Source organism: Schistocerca piceifrons, chromosome 1, assembly GCF_021461385.2.
Source record: "Schistocerca piceifrons isolate TAMUIC-IGC-003096 chromosome 1, iqSchPice1.1, whole genome shotgun sequence".
NCBI classification, from domain to species: Eukaryota; Metazoa; Arthropoda; class Insecta; order Orthoptera; family Acrididae; genus Schistocerca; species Schistocerca piceifrons.
Window position 1 is genome coordinate 662103520 of NC_060138.1, and position 26794 is coordinate 662130313.

At 39.6% G+C, this 26794-nt stretch overlaps 1 protein-coding gene across 5 annotated transcripts in view; it reads left to right on the forward strand.

The window, feature by feature from the left end:
• The window catches only part of LOC124805582 (sodium/potassium-transporting ATPase subunit alpha), a 653503-nt gene that overhangs the window by 538093 nt on the left and 88616 nt on the right, over positions 1-26794 (forward strand). For 3 of the 5 annotated variants that reach the window (XM_047266173.1, XM_047266166.1, XM_047266152.1), the window contains exons 2-5: positions 10459-10539; positions 14726-14860; positions 15543-15746; positions 22724-22837. In XM_047266173.1, coding sequence (XP_047122129.1) covers positions 10459-10539; positions 14726-14860; positions 15543-15746; positions 22724-22837 — 534 coding nt within the window. Of the gene's footprint in view, positions 1-10458; positions 10540-14725; positions 14861-15542; positions 15747-22032; positions 22147-22723; positions 22838-26794 lie in introns of all 5 variants that reach the window. The other 2 variants (XM_047266160.1, XM_047266180.1) reach the window with 2 other exon arrangements.

Below are 26794 nucleotides of genomic sequence, written 5' to 3' on the forward strand. Positions count from 1 at the left end.
TAAACCTAACTAACCTAAGGACATCACACACATCCATGCCCGAGGCAGGATTCGAACCTGCGACCGTAGCAGTCGCGCGGCTCCGGACTGAGCGCCTAGAACCGGGAAACCACCGCGGCCGGCCCTCCACCAGATTTATGTATTTTGTTCAAAGGAATCTTTCTATTTTTTAAGGAATTTATATTTTTAAAGGAATCTTTGCCTGCATCACTTTCAACAAACGTGTACGAGAGTGTACTGTTTAGTGAACCATTTACGTATTTGGGTTTCTTCCCGTTCTGTTCTCGATTTATACATAATAAGGAAGGAAGGAAAATTGAAACTTAATGTTCCACCTACAGCTACATCATTAGAAACGGAATACAGTAACTTTTTATTAGTATGGGAGAAGAAATCGACCAAGGTCTACTGAAGGAATTATGTCGGCATGTACGTGATACAATTTAAGGAAACTACGGGAAACATTATTCAGGGTAGAAAACTGAACCACACAGCTCTATGAAAATACACTTAACCATGCAGTCTACATATAATAAAGCATTTTGGGATGAACGCTGGCTTCTATGAGAATCGAAAGCCTTTCCTTGAGAACAAGACTTCTAATGTTATTCGATCCACCTAATTCTCCGTGAGCCATTCTGCAGTGTACCACTGTTGCCCATCTCCTCTCCTACTCCATTTGCGCATGGCGTGAGGGAAAGTTACTGGCTACGTGCCTCTGTTGCGCTGCGATTGATACTGCTTACGAACGGGCAGGTTGGCTGCCAAGTGGTGTAAGTCACAAAAACTGAAAAATGTGCTGACACCGCCTTTATTCCCTGCTGCACCTTCAAGTGTGTCACGAAGAGAAGAAAGAATGTTGCTGGAAATGAAAGCAGCTGACCGAAAATGCGTCATATCAAGTACGATAAAGCGCGTGGAACATCTGCTTTTAGGAAATAAACCCCGAACTTAAAGATTGAATTCCAGAAACTCGATCTGAGGAAAGGACGCGCTTCTGAAAACAGGGCTGGCCGCCTTTCAGTGAGTTTTCAAATAGTTTCCGCTGGTAGAAAATTCGTCACGGAAGCAGAGAAACAAAAATGGCTGACCTTCTGAACTTTATACCTTCCTGCCAGCACGATTTCTTTCTAGGTTTACAATGCGGTCGTGGCGTTTCAAACACAGCCGAACAATTTGATGAAACGGTGATAACATCAAAATAATGACATTGTCTGAATTTTCACTTTGTGTTATTCACTTTTCGTTTTTCATACTCTGACGATAAATAACAATTCTGTTTTTTTGAATATGTTGTCAGTAGAGGACCAAAGAGAGAGAGAGCGCACTAACAAAATGCTCTCTCTCTCTTTGGTCCATTGCTGTGGTCAACGTTTATTGGAGCTCATTACCATACGCTAATCATTTTTTTAAGATAATGATTTTGAAGACTTTAATTTTGAGGTTGTTGAGACTTTTCATCAATAGAATTATACATTATGGTACAAAGTTTGCATTTACAGGTTACTGTCGTGCCCTAATTTACTCAAGAAATATGTAATTATGAGCTGGAAACTTTAAATGTACTCTCTTGAGAAAGCTGAATGTTGGACACACACCACTTGGCAGCCATTCCGCTCATTTGACCATTCCACTCATTTGATAGAAGTATAATTGCCTCACAGTCTTCCACTAGAACCATTTCTCTAAATTTACCCTATAGGTTATACTGACGTGTTCAATCGGACCACAAACTCGTTAGATATCCGCTTTGATACCATCTTATTAAAGAGATCCAAGCATTGGAACAGTCTTTTGGAACTGGGTGCCCTAGCGTCTTGTATGCAATCCACCTATAAAGAAAAAGACACTTTTGCAAAAGGCATCCAACAAATTTAAGTTTCACATTTGCCTTTCCTGCTACAAATGTGTTCCTCCCGTTTCAATCAGCCTCATTGTATTAGTCATACTATAGGTTTATTTATCTTTGTTATGTGTATAATTTGTATTTATCCGCAGTCAAAACTGCCATTCGGTACACCTATTAGAAACACTGGAAAGGCGCTCTGCGGTGATTCTCTTACATCAGTTTTCCGTTAGACAACACATCCTTATCGAGAACTTTGAAAGTATCGCCGATCCTACCTAATGAACCGTTTGTAAACGTTAGTCGACCTCTTACGATTCCTTAGGACACGACCAATTTTACTTTCGTTTATGTCGAATAAGTAGACGTTCACAATAATGACTTAACTCTATTAATCAAATATTATTCGAACCAATGACATGTTTGTGATACCTTGATTAGCAATCGATAGTTTAATACAGTGTGCAATGGCTTTCGGAAACCTAGGTAGACGCCATCTACTTCTTCATCTGTATCTTCTATCTACAAGATATCGTGTATTAATAAAACGAACTGTAGTAAATCCCAGTCATATTTTTCTGAAACCTTACTGATTCAGTGAGACAAGATAGAAACGAGGTTAATTGTACCTCTTACATAATGAAAAATAGAATTGGAATTTCGCAAGAGCCTGGTACCTTGTTCGCTTTGAGCACTCTTGAGTGTTTTCCAATACCGTGGTTGTACATCTCAGTGACTCCCATTCGACAGCATGAGTAGCGGTTAAACATTGATAAGGTTATATACTAATGTGTGTGTTTATTTTTAAATGTGAAAATTTATATTTCGTCTTTCTGTCTCTTGGGTTCACTTTCTTCAGCAGATTAATCTACGAGAGACTGGATAAAATGTATGCAAATGCTTATTAGCTTTGATTTTTTTATACGTCCTTCACCATTCTCAGTTTTTCATTACACGATTAAACCGTGGTGCGCCTCTTCTATCTTTTGTTGCCTTACTTGGCACGTATTTGTCTAAAGTACGTTTTAAGATATGTTTGAGCCTAACCACAACTCTTCTGCGTTTGTCAAATTTGAATAAAATTTTCTCAAAGCATCAGATAGACGGGCTATTAGTAAGCTATTGCTGTGTAACCACTCCGCCAGAGACCGTGCATTGTGAACAGGTGCTCGATCGTGCTGAAAGATGCAATCGCCATCCCCGAACTGCTCTTCAACAGTGGGAAGCAAGAAGGTGCTTAAAACATCAACGTAGGGCTGTGCTGTGATAGTGCCACGCAAAACAACAAGGGGTGCAAGCCCCCTCCACGAAAAACACGACCACATCATAACATCACCGCCTCCGAATTTTACTGTTGGTACTACACATGCTGGCAGATGACGTTCACCGGGCGTTCGCCATACCCACAGCCTGCCATCGGATCGCCACATTGTGTACCGTGATCCTTCACTCCACACAACGTTTTTCCACTGTTCAATCTTCCAATGTTTACGCTCCTTACACAAAGAGAGGCGTCGTTTGGCATTTACCGGCGAGATGTGTGGCTTATGAGGAGCCGCTCGACCATGAAATCCCAGTTTTCTACCTCCCGCCTAATTGTCAGAGTACTTGCAGTGGATCCTGATGCAGTTTGGAATTCATTTACGATGGTCTGGATAGATGTCTGCCTATTACACATTAAGCCCGGTCCACACGCAACGATATGTCTGCGCAGACATCGGCGCAGATGTCTGTACATGCAAAAGATCGCTGCAAATGTGGTGTGTTCACACGACACAAACCCCAATCTACTACTCGCCCGCCATCTGTCGGTGTAGAAAAGAAATATCAGTGGCAAGCGACTACGCTCCCCGTAAACGTCAAAAATTTAATTCAGTTATTTTGAAATATAGAAATGGAGGAAGTTCTGTTGTGGTCTGTGTTCGCAACTTGTGTTGCAAGAAACATTCAGAGCAACCACAGGAAACAGAGAAAGCGGTCAAAATGGTGTAGACAGTGGCTGCTAACAGCGAAAGCAGTTTTCTCACGTAAATTTACTGCGAGAGTTGCAGGGCGAACCTAAAACATGGACAAGTATATTCATGTTTCTTTTTATAATAGCAGTTAATTTTCTATTATGTTTGCACACAAATATATTCTTTTGTATAAACTTTTGATAAACGTATGTGAAATATATTGTTTTACATTAACTCTCACATTGACACTCCAATTTCATCTTCAATTGTACTCCTGCTTGGTCTTGGCGTTTCTTGATCACTAAGAAAGCCAAGCAGATCAAAATACCATAACGTTGGCTGGTATACTTGATCTACTCCTACACCAGATCTTCTAGATTTCTGAACTTTGGATAACTCTTTTCGGTAAACAGTTCGCAACGAATTTTTTTATTATTATTATTACTGTTTCTCTGTTTGCCGAGGCGTCAACTGCCCACAATTTTTCAGTTAGAACATTGTATGCTGCTGTCTTTTTGTCTCGGTCACTATATTCTTTAATTTTAATCTTCCACAAACATGGGTGGTTTCTATATATTTCAATGAATTCACTTACAAACTCTCGAGAACACACGAGTATCAGCCATTTTAATGCCCTGTGCGCACAAATACAAACACTATACTGAGCAAACAGCTGTTTCGCGCCAGATTTGCGGCGATCTCCTGTCCACACGCTCCAACTTGTCTGCGCAGATGCGGTTTGAACCCACAGATTTGAAAGGTTTCGCTCAAACCGCCAACTCCAACTTCCAGGTTTGCACACACCTCAGGTTGGAGCAAATCTTCTGTCCACACGCAACGATCTGTCTGCGCAGATGTGATGTGCGCAGACAGATCGTTGAGTGTGGACGGGCCTTTACGACCCTCTTCAATTGTCAGCGGTCTCTGTCAGTCACGAGGTCGGCGTGTACGCTTTTGTGCTGTACGTGTCCCTTAACGTCTCCACTTCACTATCACATCGGAAACAATGGATCTAGGGATGTTAATTGGTGTGGAAATCTCGCGTACGGACCTGTGACACGAGTGACACCAAATCACCTGACAACATTCTAAGTCCGTGAGTTCCGCGGAGCGCCCCATTCTGCTATCTCACAATGTCTAATGACTACTGAGGTCCCTGGTATGGAGTACCTGGCAGTAGGTGGCAGCACAATGCAACTATGCACCTAATATGAAAAACGTTATGTTTTTGGGGGTGTCCAGATACTTTTGATCACATAGTGTATGTCTGAATTTGTTGACTCTTAGAAGCTTCAGATTATTAATCGTAAGCCCGTCGACATCGGCTGTTCTTGTCCATAATTAAGTGTTTTCAGTCAGACCTTTTTGGCCTCACTAGATCTTAATGGTTCTGGTTCCTACTGTAAAGTCTATTAGGCTGCGTTCACACTGCCGGCCGGGCCGGGCCGGGCTGACGCGTACTGGCTCGGCTCGTGCCTAGCCAGCTCAGGCCGACGAGTAGTGCATTCACTTTGCGCGCCGCGCCGAGCCGGGACGGCGGAATGGGGGAAAATCCACTTCTCCGATTTTCATGTTTTAAAAATTCTTAGCGGTATATAAGACGTCGCCACATCGTTTTATGAACTTATTTTTTCCTTAAAAGCGTTACTTACGTCGTGAAAAAAGAAAAAGTCTACTTTTCGTTTCGCGTGATTTCTTAGTTTCGTAACGCTTCCCAACCGATTTTGAAGAAAGTATGCGGCTAAAGAATCTGATTTTTGTACACGTGGTAGTGCAACATCTTAGCTTCGTATTGAATCATTTATCTTTCCATATTTCTTAACAGTCATTGTGAAATGATGCTATTTGTCAACGTTGTGCACTTGATTTACAAATCTTGTAGTGAAAAAGTTATGTAGCGGGTAGCTTACTGTTAGATCAGTTTTAGACCATACATTGTTGGGAATGAAATGTAGCTAAAAGTACCAAAAAGTTTTTGAAATGATAATGATACTGATATCTGTGTCTGGTCTCAAGTAATGCGAGCTTATTCAGTGGCGTCAATGCCGCGTCCGCAAGCCACGGAGTTCGCGCGGTTACAGCTTGGTTTAGTGTAGTCGTATAATGCAGGACAGAAAAAAACTAATTACTAGTGATCAGCGCAGACCTAGTGCCGGTCCCTCTTATTTTTTTAATGGTATCATTCTCTAGATAAATCCAAATGTATAAGAATTTTTCACTCGGCTACTGGACAATCATCTGCTATGCTTTTATAATTGGCCACACGTTGCATCACAAAAGACAAACAATTATTTGTCATCAACATCCTACAATTAGTATGATGTACATTTCGTATTTCGAACTAAAAGATAACTGAAGCGCAATTCTGTAGTCTCGTTGTCTACTTTGACAGAAAAAATAATGGAGAGTTAATGAAACTACTGTAGATCGGCACAGATGTGCGTTTCATTGTTCTTCATTGTTTTTTTTTTCTTCCTTGGCGGGCTGCGCTGCACTGTCAAAGTAATCCCCACTCTTTGGCTAAATGGCTGGCGGGAGGCCAAATAAATAAATTTAAAAAGATTTCCACCCTTCGACAGCTGACAAGCAAGTCAGTAGAAAACGCAGCTGCAGTCAACAGTTGCTCGCCTTTAGCTGGTCTGTGCTGTCGTGTAGAACAATGTCTTCACTCTTTTATTGGTATTGTTTTGATTCTGCAGTAACTCGTCGAGTTTTGAAGTACAGAAGAACTAGGAGGTTATGGATTCATCCCATGAATAGCGACAGACATTTAGGAGAGTTTTTTTCTTTATATGAAGAACTTAAAAACTATCCTTAAAAAATTTTATTCAAATTACAGAACGAATCATAATACATTTCAGTATGTGCTGCAGAACATTAAAGACAAAATTTCTAAACAGAACACAAATTTTCGCAGAAGTATAACAGCAGAAGAAAAATTGTGTATAACGATAAGGTAAGATTCGTTAGTACACACTTTTTGGCTCGCAGTAGAACTTTGTACAGCATTCACTACCTCCAGTTAATTGTAGTCATGCTTTTGTATTTTAAATTTCACAAACGCTTACCCTTACCTCTGAGGGGAAGAGAGTTTATGGGACTCCTGAGAATCATTAGGAAGTAATTAGCTTCGTCATTTTGGGTAATGTCTTGCTGTGCCTTCAACGAAGAATCGCAGAAATACTCCTTCAGAATTTTGTAACTTTTTCTTCTTTTTTCTTCATGATGCAGCGCTTGGCAGTGGTGATGGTTCATCATGTGGAGCCACTGATGACCTCACAGAATTCTTTTCATTACCTTGTAAGATAGACAGATTGATAGGCGAAGAGTTTTGAGATAATGCCCTTTGACTCAGTGGTTCTATTTCCACTGATAAGGAACTGCCACAGCATGACTTTACAATGCATTATCATCTGGCAGGGACACATTTCCGTCCCTCAGTGACACTCATATCTGTCTCCGTTTACAAGTAAATGCGAACTATTCAGTGGCGGCAATGCCGCGATCGCTGGCAAGCTATTGTTGTAAATGCATGTAAATACGGTAGATTAAATAAATGAAATAAAAGTAATTTCGCATGTATCATTATAATAAACGTAATTTTTCCTGACTGATTGTGAAATGTGAGGCAACATCTTAAAATAAAAGACGTGTGCAGTCACACTTGTGAAGAAAGCAGAAGGGAGACGTGTGATGCGTGTACTGCAGAAGCTGTAGTGCTGCGCCACAGGCTCGCGCCTGCGGTCGGCTCGCGCCGGCAATATTAAACACTCGGGATGTCGCCGGCTCGGCTCCGGGAGGCACACGCCGTGTCGACGCGGCCCGGCCGCCAGTGTGAACACCGCAATTCAAAACCATGTGTTTGATATCGAAGCTGGCGGCGGCCCGGCCAGGCTCGGCTCGGCCCGGCCGGCAGTGTGAACGCAGCCTGATGCATAAGTTTCACCTGTTTCCTATAATTTCCCCACTTTCTACTTCGGGTTTCGACTAACTCGCAGTTGACTCAGTAGAGGCAACTGTTTTCTAGGAGAGACGTCGGTTCCGAGACTTAGCTGCGATTGGGCCGGCGGTTAATAACATATGTTTTAATTTTTTCACTTTCCGTAATTGCTATTTAATTATGTTAATAGTCAGTCTGTCTAAAGGTCAGTTTTGGTTTAGGGATCTTGGAGTTTCTCCTAACACAAAAGATGCGTTTTTGTTCTGCGTAACACATAATCTGCTGTCCGAGTGACCGTTTCCGGTTTATAGTGCACTTTGATCTAAGGCGACTTTTACAAGTGTCAGCCTGCAGTACAGGTTGAGGAATCTACAGCTGGCTTTGTCACAAAACTCGAAATTATTATCTGAGACTGTCTACTCGTCTTCAGACTAGCAACGGACCCGTACAGTCCAAAGAACGATGCTGTAAATCGATTTTATGAGACGTAACCAATTAGTAAAGAAATCACTCGCATGCTCGGTTTGTTTTATTACTTTATTGGTGGTCCCCGAGGTAAAGACACAGAAGGCGCATCGAAAATTGAAAAACTGTGTCAAGTATTTTACTATCGGAAAGGAAATGATGAGTCGTTATTCAGTTGTGTAGCAAGTTTCTTCTGTTTGAAAGCCACGATGTCTCCATTTAGACATTAAATTATGCTGGTAAGTATGTATCCAGCATTCTCCATGGACATTGGGAGTCATTGCGAACCATCAGCAGCAGATACGTAATGGAAAAATACCTTTTTTATTCGAGTGATCATCTGTGTCGCTCAGTCTCTTAGCAGCCTTTGTATCTTTGTGAATAAACTAGTTTTATTGTTGGTCCCTTTTAATAGCATGTTTCTATATACTATTCGTAAAGATGTGGAGCAGATGTGATTTTATAGTATTTAATCTGACCTGCTACGCAAACCTGCATGTTATGTTCCTGTATAATCTTGTTTTAATTGTTATGTAACCGTTACCCTGTTGTCGCTAATTGTTTTGTGGACAGCACAAAAAACTGCCTTGCATTCCTGAGGCTACTAGCGTTTTCCTGCATGAAGCGCAGGTACGGTCAGATTCTCTAGCGCACTGTGACTACCTCTTCACCCTTCATGCTTCTCGTCTTCTATTAAGAGAGAACGCACGAGCAGGTTTTTGTGCTGACCTGTAGAAAATATTAATTTATAAGGTGCATCCGCATTTGCTGTTTTGTTGCTGCTAGTTTTAGTGAATGTTAGTGACTGCTAATGTGTAATAACTGCATTATTTGTTGAATGTAATGTTTTGTGGAATGTTAACTAGGCGTCAGCTCTTGACAGCGCAGTGCAACGACATTCCTGGCATGGGTGAAGTGCTCATTTGTCAGTATTTTTCCAGATATTCTCAAACTATTGAGTCCGTGGTTTCATGGCGGTCACGATTAGCCGTTTGCAGAGAGAATTTTTTAAAAAAATTTACATTCCCCGTCAGCAGCATTGTAAACTTCTAAAGAGTCAGGCTCTGTTTCTGGCGATTCAGCGCACATCGTGTACATCTTACATGTGTTTCTTTTTGTATGAGAATAAAGAAGAGCGCTTGCTGCCACGGATTTGCTAAGATTCAGAAAAATACTATGCCGCAGAGAGAATGGGTACATTTTGGTACAGTTCGACGCCAACTTTGTCCCTTTACCCATACAACCGAATACTGTACGAGCAAACTAACTAGGCGTTTTTTTTTTCTTTTTATTTATCTGAGGCAGTGTCGTCCAACAACAAACAGAAAGGAGCAACTTGTTCCGACCAAGGCAAATGTCGATATTGGTAATCTCCTAGATATTCCCAGAAGGGGATGTCTTGCCTCAGTGCCGTTCCGATGGTATCACAGGAAAGACCCGAGTGTTCTGCAACGACTCGTCTTCTTCACTTTGTTACTGAGTGAAATTATCGCACAAGTTATTCTCGTACGTACCAGTATTTAGTCCAGAGGTTGGTTTTTAACACGGTACAGCTTAGTGTAGAAGAGGCGTCCCTGTTGAAAGTGGACTGCAGCTTATTGTGGAATCCGAACCAGCACGTTTCACGTAATAGTACATGAGATGTTGCCAAAGGACCAGGGAAAAGATGTTACAGCCATTGAGCTACCGGGTTTGTCCTATAATGTGTCGGACTCCATAAATAATACAAAAAAGCACTTACGTTCCCGACGAATTCTCTGTGTAGTCCATGTAAGGCAACACAATCTCGCCTGCTTCTGTTCAGTAACACCTCAAACCACTTGCGCTAGGTCCGCAGCTCGTGGTCATGCAGTAGCGTTCTCGCTTCCCACGCCCGGGTTCCCGGGTTCGATTCCCGGCGGGGTCAAGGATTTTCTCTGCCTCGTGATGACTGGGTGTTGTGTGCTGTCCTTAGGTTAGTTAGGTTTAAGTAGTTCTAAGTTCTAGGGGACTGATGACCATAGATGTTAAGTCCCATAGTGCTCAGAGCCATTTGAACCATTTGAACTTGCGCCAGTTCCTCGACACAAGACCTCCATGAAGCCACCGACTTAATAAAATAAGAAATCATGAAGTTGCACACTGAGGATGATTCCTAACGTCCTGCACAGCACGCTTTGCTACGCCTGCGCTGTTGAAGAGCTACGCCAGCCGTGCCAGCCTTGTAGTGTAGCGTGTAGCCAGTAGTGGCATCTTGTGAGTGTGTGTTGCAGCACGGCCGGACAGACTCGTACCGCGTGGCTACCATCCCGTCGCTGCCGGACGACAACAAGACTGCCGACGGCAAGGCTAAGGTACCCCTCTCACCTCTCTACAACTCCTGTCTTCTCTTCCTGTGTGGCGCTGCAACGCTTTCCGGCCTGGGACTCTCTACGAAAAGCCTCTCCTTCCGCCGTAGTCCGTGCTTTTGCATTTGTTCTCCATATAGCGCGTTCTGCAATGTTTACGTAGAGCAATTCGACATGTTTCCGCACAGAAAGATTCTGCATGAGGTTTGGTTTGATGTACGGTATATAATATGCTGTCTCCGCATTACAATTACACGTCTCATATATCCACTCATCACTGAAACACATGGTATAGATTCAACAAAGTTTTTGAAAAATTAGTTTCTGACAATAAGTAGCAACAGAAGATACTACTGAGGAATATTGAAGATTAGATGGGTGAATTGAATAACTAGTGATGAGGTACTGAACCAAATTAGGAAAAAAAATTATGGCTCAGCCAGGCTAAAAGAAGGTAATGGTGGAAAATGTTGGGAGGGGGGCAACTGTAGAGGGAGACCAAGGCTTGAATGTTATTAGCAAGCTCAAATCGATGTAGGTTGCAGTAGTTTTCCAGAGATGAAGAAGTCACGAGCAATGGAAGCATCCAATGTGAAAATCATCTGACCGCCTTTTTTGACTCCAGTGACGTTGTCCATCATGAGTACGCCCCAGACGGTACTAATGTCAATAAGGAGTACTACCAAGAGGTTCTGCGTCGCCTTAGTGAAGGAATGAGACGCAAATGGCTGGACTTTTGGGCAGCGACCGGTTAACATCTTCACCATGATAAAGCACCCGCTAATCGTTTTGGTGAAACACAACACGGCTGTGGTTTGTCAACCTCCTTATTTCCTTGACCTAGTACCGAGTGACCTCCGGCTTTTCCCTGAACTGAAAAAGCTCTGAAAGGGACCACATTTCAGAACAGGAAAGACATCATGTAGAATTCGACGGAGCAGCTGCCACCATATCAAAAGAGGTTTATCCAGAGATGCTTCAAGCAGTGGTTGAGATAGATATGTAGAAGCTGACATGAATTACTTTGAAGGTGACTAGTGTCAAACAGTTGTATTTGAATAAAGACCGATTTTGTAAATAAAAGTCGGATTCTTTTTTGAATAGCCCTCGTATGTTTAGAGTCATCGTACTGACAGTTGTGAAACGCATAGACATGTTCTGCATGCTACGCCGAATCTGTATTTGGCACTCTATGCGCCATAGCAATTTGTTGCCTGTACATTTCGAGATCATTTCTTGGTTAGGTTAAGTTAGAGTTTTCGTTGTAGCACTGTCTGACAAAAACAATATGGTATGAAACCAATGTAACAGTTCTTTCTGCAGCAGTAATTTGCACATTATTTAACTACGACGTGCTTTTTTCTTGACTATCATGTTTCTAGGTAACTGCAACCAGGTTTTCGCTCGTTATCGTCGCTGTGTTACTTCTCAAGTATTCCTCCTATTCGTATTGTATGCACAGCGCTCCTTTTCAATCAACTAATTAGCGTTTCTCAAAGTACGTCCTTGGGCAGATGTGGTCAGTTGTAGGGCTTTTGTGCGTCTGTAAGCAATTATGGCACTCGATCTCAATAAATTCTGATTTTCAATTTTTTGGGCGAGAAGGTAATTAACGGAGAATGAAAAAGTAATCGACCGAGTCATGTCACATCCGTTTTTCATTCGAGCCGAGATGGTGATAGGAGACTTTCAACTTTGACGATGAGTCCCTGGTCGGTTTGGAAGGCAGCGCCTATTCTGTTGGATTCACTAACCATTCCATTTATCATCAACTAACACATAATCATAAGTATCTAGTACTCTGTCAAAATGCAACGTAAGAATATCTGTTAAAATGTCCTGTATCTTGTATCAAAGGATCGCTCTTAAAATCTAGTACCATCACATACTATGTTCTTATTTCAATGTCGACGTTTGGCTTCATTGTGAATAAGGGGGTGATCACTTCTTATTAAGTGAAAATACGTCTTTTATATCAGTCTAATTTCATACGTTTCACTACGTCCTTTGCTCCACTTAAAAGAGATTTTCTAAATTTTGCGATATCAATAATGCGTTTTGGCAGAGAATATAAGGTGACACTGGAGCCGCAGAACAAACATATGCATCGTGGTTTGTGTTGATTATCAATATACACTTATCAACAAAAATTTTGCATCACCCTGGTAAAAAAAAAATATAAAAAGAATGAAAATGAGCGTATGGCATCTTGGCCGCGAGGCCCCTATTCGAGGAAGTTCGGCCGCCAGGTGCAAGTCTTATTTCATTCGACGCCACATTGGGTGACTTGCGCGCCGGTGATGAGAATGAAATGATGATGATGACAACATAGCACCCAGTCCCTGAGCGTAGAACTTCTCCGCCCCGGTCGGGAATCGAACCCGGGCCCGCTTGCAGGGGAGGCGAGATACGGTAGTACCCAGCTAAACAGGCGGACACAACCCTGGTAGATCGTGCAGCTGTGTTACTATTGTGACTGTTAGTGTCAATCATAAGATCACCCCTGTGTTGTCGTGCAGACATGGGATCGGTTCCAATTGACATGTAGTATTGAGGATTTACACCGCACAGGACGTCCACGTGCAGAAGGTGCACAGGATGACAGATATCTACGGCCTTTGATGAGTTAAAAGAATCACGGGCTGAGTGTTCCAGAACCGAATTTGGCGTTCGATGAGGCTGCGGAACGCCATGTATCGCATAACTGTCAGGAGCCGATTGTATGATGCGAACGGGAAGCTGACCATGGCGAACACTACGTCGTAACGACAACACCATGGAGTCTGTTACCGATAGGCAAGAAATCATACAGAATGGATTCCCCAGGATTGGCGTCGGGTGTTATTTACGGACGGAACTCCGATCTGTTTCTACCGTGATTATCACAGACAACGTGTTTGGAGACAACCCCGTAATATCCAACGCCTCCAACAGTGTTCCACATGTGCAACAAGATGGTGATGGAGTGATGTTCTGGGGTGGCATGACATGTGGTTAAGGTATGCCTCTTGTAGTTCCTGAGGGCAATCTCACTGCTCTATGGTACAGAGGCGAGATTTTGTAACCAATAGTGGGACAGGTATCTACAACGTTTTGGTAACAATTTCATCTTGATGACTATGCTCATCGTAGTGCCCTTGTGAATACATTCCTTCAGCATGCAAGGATCGTTAGAATGGGTTGAGAAACAGACGACTTAAACATTATTTTATCTGTACGCACTGCAAATGAATATATATACACACCTCAGGGCCAGTTTTTGTTTTCTGTGACTTGAATTTCCAAATAAAGGGGTGATGCAAAACTCTTGTTCTGTGTGTATAAAACAAAATGTGTTGTACATTACAGGTTTTATTCCCATGAGCATGTCGACATGATTTGCAATAATGAATTTTACAAATGTGCGGCACAGTAGCAGACTTTACATCGTGTGCAGTGTCGACACCGACCCTAAAATAAGACTGGAAAATCATGTATGCATCTTCGCAATGTCTGGAAAAGTATTACCCACAAACAAAACTCTACGAATGTTGAAATAGCCGTTTTCAACGGTATACTTGCTGGCTATTAACACCATTAATCGACTTTACTGTAACAATTTCGGTTATAGATCATCAGTAAAAGTATATTATTTAGCACTTTACGTGTAAAATCATTTTAAAATATTAGCTAATCTTAATCTCTGAAACTGTCAACTAACAAGGACTCCAGCAGGGTTTTAAAAGTATGACTTTCTATCACTTTTAATATTTTGACAAAAGCAAGGGTTTACGGAATGTTCAATCTATGAGACGAGTGTATCTCTTTCGTTTTGGTAAGAACTTTGGCTTGTTGTGAAGAGTTTACTATTATTTATCGGAAATTCAGTTGTGATCGTTTGTAGCAAATCAAAGACTTAAATTTCCCTCTAATAAATCAGAGCGATATGAAATTCGCTTTGGTACACAGATAGACTTTTTTTTAGTAATTTGTGCATTAAACAAGGAACGGTCACAATGGTAATTTTCACAGCATTATGTTTGGTTAAGTACTTTACATCAGTAATTTGACGTTTCCTTTTTCCCAAAGAAAGCTGTAGGAAGATACCAAATCGTATGAAAAGACAATTTTTAAATTAGTTACTTGTTTGCCAGATGTATGATGTCTATAGTCGTGTACAAATTTCTATTTAAAATATTCCTTTTACTTACAGTCCCGGCGGAAAGAACCATCATCAAAGAAGAAGAAAGCAGATAACTTAGATGATTTGAAACAAGAGTTAGATATCGATTTCCACAAGATTTCACCAGAAGAGCTCTATGCACGTTTCAGCACAAATCCAGAAACAGTAAGTATCTGCATTACACATCTGTGCCATTTCAAGATAAAAGTGGAAAATCTGTGACACGATAGGCATTGTGAAAGCGCAAATTCTCAATTCTTCTCTTGCCTGTAACTTTGCTACTGAATAACATTAATTTCTGTCTCAGTAATTTATTTATCCAAGGATTATTTTTACAATGATGTATGTCATCAGGAGAGGAATTCGTGGTGGTGTCAGCTTGATACAAGGAAAGAAAAGTGAAATAAACAGCCACATGAATGTATATGTGCTCAGTATGAACAGACAGAGCATAAATTTCCATCCTCCTGAATCTGGGGCCTTTGTCTTAAAAAAATGAACTCTCTCAGTTGGTTATACCTAACATATTGTGAATTCATTTACAGATTGTATTTCACATCAAACTTTTCAGAAGTTAATGTGTGTGTGATTGCTCATTTATTTAGTGAAATGATTCTACTGAGAAATTATTTGTGTAGAGAATTTGGTTCTTACCGGAGATGAAGGAACTTTATGTAGTGATAAAGGTTTAATTGTTAAATTTCAAAAAACATGTGAAACAGTCTCTGGTTGCTGGTATATAATCGTTAGCCTGCCCTTAGTGATTGTTGAGGGACAGATTCTTATACAGCCTGTGATTTATTTGCTCTTTAATGACACAAAATTAAACTGCATTTTTTCATTGCAGGGTCTAACACATGCAAAAGCAAAGGAAATTCTTGAACGTGATGGACCAAATGCTCTCACACCTCCAAAGCAAACACCTGAATGGGTGAAGTTTTGTAAGAACTTATTTGGAGGCTTTGCCTTGCTGCTGTGGATAGGAGCAATTTTATGCTTCATTGCTTATTCCATCTTAGCAAGTACTGTAGAGGAACCTTCAGACGATAATGTAAGTGTTTTTGTATTTGGTTGTCTATCTCATTTTTATTTTGTCTATGATTGATACATTTCTCCAACTCAGTTTTCATATAATGATGTAGGTCTCTCTTTGATGCAGTCCTAAATATAATTTGTCATAGCTATATGGCTAATAACTGCTTATAAAAATAACCTAATGTCTTGAAATGACCAATTAAAAAATAAGTAATAGGGCATTATTTGTTATACCAACTCGATTGCTAAGGCCCATGTGAGAAACGTATTAGAAATTTTATGTCTAGTGAGTAATGGCTTGTATGTAACTTTTCAGAGGTTGAATTCAGTTAGTGGGAACCTGCAGTTTGTCTAACTTTCATAAATGCTGTATTCAACACTTTGTTTTTAAATCATCTATAGTAAAAGTGGCTACACACGTGCTTGGCAAGCACACTGTCACTTTGCTCAAATAAGTGCAAATACCTTGTGCTTCTACACAGCTCAAGCATGCTTGTACAGTGATCAGTTTGGTGACCAGAATATGTCAAGCTCAGGGAGGAATGTGTAATTGTGTAGTAAAGAGTTGTTACAGAAATGAAAATCATATTCATGTATTTGTAACTTTCTCATTTAACTGAAGATATATCGTCATGATTGTCATAATTACCTCAAGATGAATGGAAAAAAACACTTTCATGACATAGCTATCTCAAGATAAATGAAGAAACATAATTGTATTTTCTTCCACTTGTTACACCTTTGATTAAAAAGCAGCATACACTCATGAGAGAGGCTGTAAAACCACTGTGAGTCTCCTGCCCGTTCATGAACCAAAACAAACTGAAATACTGTAACACTGGTTTATAAATACAGAGGTGACAAACAGTCATGGGATACCTCCCAATAATTTGTCAGACCTCCTTTTGCCTGGTGTAGAGCAGCAATTCGATGTGGCATCTCAACAAGTCACTTTAAGTCCAAATGTTGCTGGTAAAGGATTTTGTGCATGAACTGACCTCTCAATGATGCCCCATAAATTTTTGATGATTCATGTCGGGCAATCTGGGTAGCCAAATCATTCACTCGTATTGTCCAGAAACTAATCGTGTACAATTGTGGCTTATTGACAAGACACATTGTCATTCATAAAAATTCAATCACTATTTTGGAACATGAAGTCCATGAATGGCTGCAAATGGTCTCCAAGTTGCTGAATGTAACAATTTCGAGTTAATGATCGGTTCAGCTCAAACAGAGGATGCAGTCCATTCCATGTAAACACAGCCCACACCATTATGGGGCCACGGGACCTTGTTGACAACTTGGGTCCGTGGCTCCATGGCGTCTGCACTACCTTTGAACACTACCGTCAGCTCTTGTCAACCGGAATTGGGATTCACCTGACCAGGCTATGGTTTTTCAATCATCTAGGGTCCAACCAATATGATCTTGAGCTCGGGAGTGGCACCACGGGCAATATGCTGTTAGCAAAGGCATTTGCTTTGGTGGTCTGCTACCGTAGACCATTAATGTCAGATTTGGCTTCTCTGTACTAATGGATACGTTCAGTGTATGTCTCACATAGATTTCTGCTGTTATTTCACAGTGTTGCTTGTCAGTTAGCACTGACGACTTTCTCCAAACACCACTGCTGTTTGTTGTTAAGTGAAGGCTCTTGGCTACTTTATTGTCTGTGGTGAGAGGTAATGCAAGAAATTGACAGGTGATCTTGGAATATTGAATTCTGTAACGGTTTCTGAAATGAAATTTCCTCGCCATCTGTGCATGTCGCTATCCCATGACTTTCGTCACGTCAGTGTATTTCGTCACCACCAGCCCCTGTCTTGCAGCTGCGTTCCAGCTTTCTTTTCTCTCTTCTGAAACTGGTTCTTAATGAATTTATCTTTTTATTATTGTTCCTCTGGTTGCTGCAGGTTCTAATGCTTTATAGGCCTATTTTGCAAGAAGTACTTCTTATGTAGCATCTCTCTGTTCTTTGTTGTGGTATTTTTTACATTTAATATTCCTTAAGTGTGGATGCATTTCATAGGTACAAATAGACTCCTCCAACAGTTGGCGGTTGATATCTCTGAGATCACACGTGCTGGCCACAGAAACATAGTATGATGTTCATGCAGATACTGTCTCAGAAATGATGTATGCTTGCACAAGCCTCTCTATTCTTGGTACACACCCTCAAGCATGCTCAAGTTTCATTGCTTGCATAAGCATGCATAATCACAATTTGATCAAGCATCAAGCTGCGTGTACAGTCCTGATGCTTGCATCACAAATTTATCCTACAGAGGGTGAAGCATGCATGTGCATGCATACAAGCATGCAGCTACGTGTGTAGCCAACTTAATACAACTCTCAGCTGTGGTCTTTCCTCACCCAGTACTGCATATCAAAACTAACATAATGGACTCTAATTTATTAAGTGAAGCAGTTACTGGTGTATACTTTAAAAAGGCCAGTTAAAGAGCAGTAGAATCAGTCAAGGGTGGACCATTAACATGCCGTAGTTAATGTGGAAATTACTGCATCCACTATCCTATAATGCCATTATGTAAACTGGTCGGGCATTATCATGTGGCAGATAACCAACACAAACAATTTAGGGAAAGGCCAATCCCTCACTTGCAAATAAAGAAAAATAAAAGTAATATAATAAAATTTGTTTTGCTATGGTTGAATCTTTAAATTGACAAATTGTGTGTGTCACTCCTGATGATGCCACTTGGTTTCAAGATCAGATTCGAGTAACAAGGCTTGGTCATCTGTGATAACATCTTAAAAATAACCTTTGTTTGTTTCAGTGTGTTTCAGGAGAGACACAGCCATCCAGTGTTCTATGTAGTTTTGATGTTGTTGTTTTTGTCTTTAAGTAACTTTTTCTCATTTGTTCTTTACACATTTTTTGTCACTCATCCTCAGGGCCGATTGTATAAACAGTTTTTATCTTAGGTCAGAAAATGATCTCTGTTCAGGACTATGCTCTGTTGTATAACACTAAACTTCAATCTACAAAAGCAGGTTTAATTTTGATCTAAATTAGTGTGAAAAGGCTTGGCAACATCGCCAAAATCAGCTGTCGCCACAATTACCTCACTTCAACTGCAGATACTGATTGCAAATCATAAATACGCAGTATTTATTATCAAAGGTGTGGTGTAGGAAAGGGGGACGAAAATAAGCAGAAGTTTTGTGATCTTCACATTTCTCCCCAGCCAAAAAAGATTTTATTCTGGAAATTGTATTGGGTCATCATAAAAACATGCTGGAAGTCAAAAAAACTGAAAATGTAATTACGGCTCCCAAAGAAAAGGCGAAGAATTCACTGAATGTAAGGACAAACTGTGGCTGGAAGTGTTTGAAAATTTGTTACGTCATTATTAAGAAAAGGTGAGGAACCATTTGCATGTGATAGAGTGAAATTTTAAGCCTTACTTTACAATTATTATATTTCATCCCTATGTTATTACATGTCTTGTGTAAACTGGAGCAAAAAAAGTGTCCAAACTTTTCAAAATTGGAAGCGGTAATTTCATCATACCTATGGTTCAGAAAAATAGAAGCTAATTGCAGGCCTGAAGCCAGAATTTATACCTATTAACAGCCCTTAAAAGAATGCAGTGTTTTGTTTACATTTTAATAGGCTCCAATAAATTTTTTGAAACAGATTTGATACTTAAACTTCTCAGTATTTTCCACATTAACAAACCTTGCCAGCGGGGAAAGTGTAAAAAATTAAAAGACCTGCTGTGGGATTGAACCTGACATCTTGCGAACTGCGTTCAATGACGTTGCCACTGGTCCCCTGCCTTACAATTAGAAGTTGACTTATGTTTGTGTACTACTAGTCACGTTCATCAACCTACATGCAGTTTATGTAACAATTTAAGAACTTGTTTTGTACTTAAAAATTAAATGTGAATTGTGTGGTTACTACTATTCAGACCAAGAGAACAGTTTTGAAAGAAGTGTCATTATTGACTGTTGGCAAACTCCTTGTACTTAACTTTTCACTGCAGATATTTCGAATTTCCCTTTATTGCACTGCTGCATAGTGTTAAAATGCCTTAAACTATTCACATTAATTAAGAGTTGTCCCCAAGAACTGTTACTAAAACAGTTATTATCTGCATTCATTACATAACCAATAATTTCGTCACCTAACCTTACGGGTCAATAATAATATTTCAAATCTCAGTTCTGTGACAGTGGCGTATTCGCATATATTTATTTAAAAATTTTTGTGTTAGTAACAGTTTCTTTATTATTTATGTCTTCGTAACTCAAATTTGCACAAAACAGAAGTATTGGTTTGTAATGTCACCAGGCTGTAACCTTATGATTGCTCCACTTGAGCAATAAAATTATGCCTCAAAGTTGATCCTACATCACTGTGATGTAATTTGAGATTTAAACAGTGCAGATTTCGGAGTTCAGCTTGATTGGAGGCCATTTTCTGTGTCAAATTAAGATTAACGGCTTTATACAATTGGCCCTAAGTGTGTACACAGCATTTGGCATGGTTGATGTACTCACCTTTTTTGTCGTGTTCAGTTAATTCACATTCAGTATTTTAATTACTCATCCAAAATTGATATTCTATGTATGATTGGTAACTTTTACAGTGGGGATGTGTGAAAGATAGTCCACTTTGACTGTTTTCGTTCAGTGTAAAATGGAATGAGATTTTTGGATAATGCCATTCATAGACATGAAATGTTACTTTTTTGTTTGAGAGACAGTGCTGCCTCAGTGAGTAACTGATAATGATAAAAAAATATTTTTTTTTAATGGCTCAATATAGTAAGGTCACTGTGTAGGCATATAAATGCAGTGAATTATTCCTACATAATAATATATTGTTAACATGAATCATTGAACATGCAACCAACTACATAAATCATTCAATATACAATACTCCTTGTCTTTAGTTGTGGTAGTAAGTATAGTGTGTTTTATTGCCTTTGGTGCCATAGTGTTAAAGAGACTGTGACTATATACAAGGGTAGTCGTCAAGTGTTAATCACCACCTCGAATAAACAAAATTGTGTATTTAAATTTTTGTTTGCTTGCAGTTACATGTCTTTAATTATGAATCACATTGAAATCTCCATGTCACTGTAATGTAGCATGGTGCTGGAGCGGCAAACAACCAAATGATGCTGCTAGTTGATATGACTGAATCATTTTGTTTTGGCTGCCCTAGTGACATGGTGCAGGAATTTCAGTGCATACCAGAATTACAAGACTTGACTTGTAAACAAACGAAAACTTAATTACATAACTTCATTTTTTTAAAGTTGTGATTAAAACTTTGACTACCTTCTGTACAGAAGGTAATGAAACCGGTTAGATTTGTGACATTTAAAACTTTCCTGGTGTCGTACAGTTAGTTGCATAAAATTTCAAGAGAACTGCTGGATGTCTGCAACTTGTTGTCTGGGCAGCAAGCTGGAGACATCCAGCAGTACTCCTGAAATTTTATTGAATGGTGTTGATTCTGCTTCATGATTTAATCTGAATAGAGTCAACCTTTTCTTGTTTTACAATGTTAAAGATTCTATAGCTACTCTATTTCAATAATGAGAATGTCTCGTGTAGTAATAATGAGTGGAAATAAATTTTAAGTAAAAAATTGAAATAGTAGAAACTGATACTAAATAGCATAAAAAAATTGATCACCTTAGCTTGTGCTATAGGCGTATCATAGAATATAAGATATTTGTGGAATTAACCTGTATTGTCATGGAATAGCAGTTTTAGTTTCATATTGTTGAGTGTTTCATGTTGTGTGTAAAAAATATGTAGAAGTGCTAGTGCCTTATTTATTTTGGGGTGTGCAAAATACTTCAATATTTACCTAAAATATCCACTAACACTACTAACATTTTAACCTTTGTAGTGACTAACAAAACTACAGCAATGTGGAAAATGGCTACCACTCATCCATGTAGGAAGCAAGGAATAGAGCACTCAGAGCAAACAGCTGTGTTTTGTTCTGTGTAATCTACTCACCATTTGTTGCCCGAAAGTGTAAAATGAGTGGCCATCTTTCTTCTGTTACTCTACTGTTTCTATTGTATGTTACAATTGATAATTAAATATTACTGTCTTTCTCACTTATGCAGAACTTCCTTGTGGTCTAGTTTCCACTGTATTTATGTAAGCTACAGTTGTGTGTTTTAAACACTTGTCTGTTGTTTTGTAGAAAACACAGCTTAGAAATAGCTTTCATCTAATCCCTCTGAACCATTGAAATTAACTAAATTTCTGTGTGATTTTTCTCACCCAATCAACTCTTGCAGTTATTTTTGGGTGTAGTCTTATCAGCAGTAGTGATTGTGACGGGCTGCTTCTCATATTATCAAGAAGCCAAGTCCTCGGCGATCATGGAATCATTTAAACACATGGTCCCGCAGGTAAGCGGGGGTAACCCGTGCATCCAGTGAATGTTCCCACCCTTGCTGCTTTAAATAGATCATATTGCACTTGTACCACTTTGTGTTGCCAGCAGGAATGGGATGTTGTAGACATTTAGTGTATAGCCAGTGTTAGAGAAGAAGCTGTTGCCAGAAAATCAGAGAAGTTGCTCTCATACTTGCCGTACAAAGAAATGGCAGTGGTTCCTGAAAGCAGGTAATCTTGCTTCATTATTGCTATTCACCTTCAAGTGACTCACTCAGTGCTAAGTCACACTGTAAATAGTTCGTGTCCTGACAGGAATGAGATGCAGAACTTCAGAAATAATGTGACAGCTGATGCTTCTCTTAGAGAATGCCAGTATTCTCCCCAAAACTTCCTATGCTGTCTTCCCAGAATTCCTTAGGCTGCTGTATTCCCAGTGCTTATTGTGATATGTGTAGTGCAAATTAATGTGTGTACCCTTTTATATGTATATGTGTGTGTCTGCCTTGTACAAGCTTGTGCTCGTCCAGAGACCGGAAATCGTACGTATTAATTATTGCATAACCTTTCAACTGAGAATCACACTTTCAGTTGTACCTGGGTATTGTGCTGGCTGCGGTGGTTATCATCACTGGCATCTTCTCGTATTATCAGGAAAGCAAGAGTTCTAAAATTATGGATTCTTTCAAAAACATGGTTCCTCAGGTAATTATCTATACATATATTTTTGAAATAAGAATTTGATTTTTAATTTTATTCTAAAAATGAGGCATGTGATCTTCATTCATTTAAGACAAAAGTTTAAAGTGTTAATAAGCATATAGTTGACATTGTTAAATACTGGTTAAAGGCCAGACGGTCTATTATATTTAAGATTAAGTGCTCTGCCACATCTGTTCTTTTCTTCAAAATATTATTTATTTATTTGTATATTTGACACCCATATCATCATACAGAGGGGTCCAGAAAAATGAAGACACCCTTTAATAGCCAATATCAATGGAACAAAATGACATACTGGTACAGTTGTTGCAGGTTGGGGGGGGGGGGGGGGAGGTTATTTTATGTGTTCAAAGTGACCCCCATTAACAGCAGTCAATGAAGCTGAACTGTTAACTGAACTGTAGCCACCAGTGGTGCTGGTGTGATAGCCGCATAGGTCACCTTGATGGTTTCACATAGCTCGTTAAATGCAGCAGGTTTCTGTTGATAAACTTCATTTTTCAAGATCCTCTGTAGGTAGAAGTCAAGAGGTGCAAGGTCTGGAGATTGTGGTGGGTACTCAACAGCTTCTCTTCAACCTATTCATTGTTCAGGTAGAGTTTCATCCAAGTAGGCTCTGACATCTCTTTGAACACATCTCTGTTGTCAGTAAAATCTTTCCTTTCCAAACATCTCTTGGATGGCAGGTAAAATCGATGTTTGCAGCATATGAAGCTACACCTCACCAGTTACAGTACCTTCAAAGAAGAATGGGCCAATCAAATTGTGTGCCAGATCACACCATACATTAACACTCGATAGGTTAATGTGAGACCAGATAACCATCTCTACAAACCATTCATCCACTTGTAGCATGCCTGCAAACCACTCGCAGTAGTCCATCCTTCGATCCATGTTGTCCTTGTTCATAGTGTGCAGCAATGTTGGATTGTAAACTTTCCACATTGCAGCCTTCAGAATTCATCATACACTTGATCAGCTTAACGCGCTTCCATGTGCACCCTGCTTCACAGATTTTTGAGGTGACGTAGTAAAATGTTGCAACACAGCAGCTCTGGAAGCTGGACTTCTTGATGTTTCTGGTCAGCCAGACCTTTCCTTATGCACATTCTGAACAGTACCATCAGCTTCAAATGCATCCCGAATACTATAAATTATTGTATGTGTTGATGGCAGAGTTTTGCACGCATTACACCATTGCCGTTGCACTCCATCGTGTTTTCGTACTTCCAGTACCACTTCAATATGGCCTTGGGTTACTGAAATGACAATCTTACTTCATTCATTGCTATACTGTTGCGCTGGAAAACGCACGCTAAAATATGTTTAGGAAACAATGGAGTATGCTACTGTGGCAAAAAATATATCATTTTGTTTCGAAGATATTAACTATCAAAGAATGTTTACATTTTTCTTGATCTCATTTGCGCATACGACAGTAAGCATACGCTTAAGAAAAACTGTGATTTGCTGTCTATATCAGGAAACTAAAATTGTGAAGTTTGGTTAACAGAGCACCCAATTGTACTCTGTTTTGTCTCTAGTCTGTCACTGTGATGAATACCACAATCAACATACAGACACACATGCTGATGAGCATTCAGAATTTTCTTGGTGTGAAAAAAAGAATCATATTCAGCAGCTCATAATTGTTAATTTAGGAAGAAATAAAATTTTAGTTTTATCCTGTATGCATCAGAGATGTAGATTTATATTTTTATAAGATTAGGAATGTTGGCATATTATCTAGAAGTTTGCAAACTGTGCTAACAGTAAAGGTTAAGTTCTTGACAGATCTGCACCTGTGCAAAGATGCCCATTTGCTTCAGTGCCAAAAATGATTTTGAACATAGTGCAGTTATCTACAGAAGTGAATCTTGATTTAAACAACATTTAATGCACTGACACTTTTTGTTGCCAGTGGAAAGCCAGTTAATAGCAACAGTGGTCAATAGCTGCATATGCTTTGTGAAAGATGGTTTGATATATTCTTACTCTAAAGAATATCATGGTTGTATCAGGAAGTCATCAATGTTACTGAATATTGTTTAGTAATGGTTAACTGCAATGCTATCAGGACCATGGCATATTACAACTTTTCCATTTTCCATTAGTGTTTCTCATTTCTACAGTAGTTATTGCGTACAGAAAAGAGGCTTTAATCATTTGGAATTTTACATTATTTCCTGAATCATATTTATTTTTAATTAAATTTTGTAATTTATTCATCCAGATTTGCTTCATTTAGTTATTCCTAATTTTATTGATGTCTTATTGGTTAAATTTTATACTATTATTATTTTTACTTCTAAATATACCTGTGGCATCTTATGCATGTGTGACAGCTTTTTTTTATCTGTTAAAATATCAGAGTTTTGTTTATTTATTATGCTTTATGTTGTCCAATCACTTTCCTGAAATTGTATTTCATCAGCTGGGACTACAGTATCATAGCAGTGCTCAAAACAAATTTAAAGGAAATGGTTAAATTTTTTGTGCAGATTGGTGTGAGACAACACACACGCGCGCGCGCGCACTTACACACACACACACACACACACACACACACACACACACACACACACACACCTTATTTTATCTTCATTTGTTACTGTTCGTATTAAATAGTTGATTCTACAATTTGTTTAATGTACATTTTTACTACAACTATTACCCCAGTAATGGTTGTAGTATAAATGTCCTTTAAACAAATTGTAGAATCAGCTATGTAATAAGATCAGTAACTACTACTCTTCCCAGACATGGTGTTCTGCTAGTCTTGGGTGGAAGAGGAGTGTGGTTGCTTTCACCATCATATCTCCCTTCGTATTTCATCTTATAAATAAGTAGTGGTGAGTCCTAGTAATCATTGATTCGTCATAAATCCATAATTGAGCATTGTGATAATTAATAACTTGATTACAACCTGTGAAGGCTATACAACATTCTGAGATAAGTAGAAGGTGCACTTTGATCGAAAGCTGAAACTGAGTTGCACTCAGTAGCTGATTGGCAGATAGAGAGAGAGAGAGAGAGAGAGAGAGAGAGAGAGAGAGAGAGAGAGAGAGAGGGAGGAGAAGACTGCAGATGGTGGCTAAATATACAATGAGTATTGCAGTAAGATAGATTATACATTAAGAAAGCATGCAGATATGAGAGTGAGACAACAGAAAATACTCCTCCATTTTCTATAGTAATATGGTGGTAGTACCAGCAGTTTTACGCATTTAGAGATCAGCATGACCTGCAATACAGAGGCAGAAGAGGAGGTGGGTATGTTGAAGTAGACCAGATAAGAAGAGGGGAGGGAGAGCACATGGGGAAGGATACCAGTTGTTACCCACAGCCTACCATGCTACATCCAAAATACTGACCACATTCTCCACTGATTCTTCACAATTCTTCTTCTTTTCTTCATTTCCCAATTGGTATTGTGCTTGCCTTTGGTGAAGCCATCTTCCTCTAGACCAACATTCTCAGTGCCCATGATCTTGTTGCAATTGCACATTACCTGTACCAGATAAATTTTCATCCTCCTTTCGTGTAACTGTAACAAACATGAAATTTCTTCTCTTTTGAAGATACCACCAGAATGTTTGCCATGTCATGCACACATGAATTACTCCTTCTGGTGCCACATTGTAAATGGGCGGTGTTGGGGAATACTTTCTAGTCCCGTAGAAACCTAAAATACCTGCATCTCCGTTAAGCCTCAAGAGGAACACAATAATATACAATCTGGGCTCACAGTTTAGGATTGCCAACAACACCTCCAATTTAAAGTCCACCATGAATTACATGCCAAAATGTGTCTCCTAATACAGCTTGGTAGCATATGGATGCTGCATTTGCAGTGACAAGCCATCACTTGTGGTAGGCTGAGTGTCCTGGAGAGGTCTTCACAGACAGAAACTACCCTCCTTAGTTCAAAATAGATTT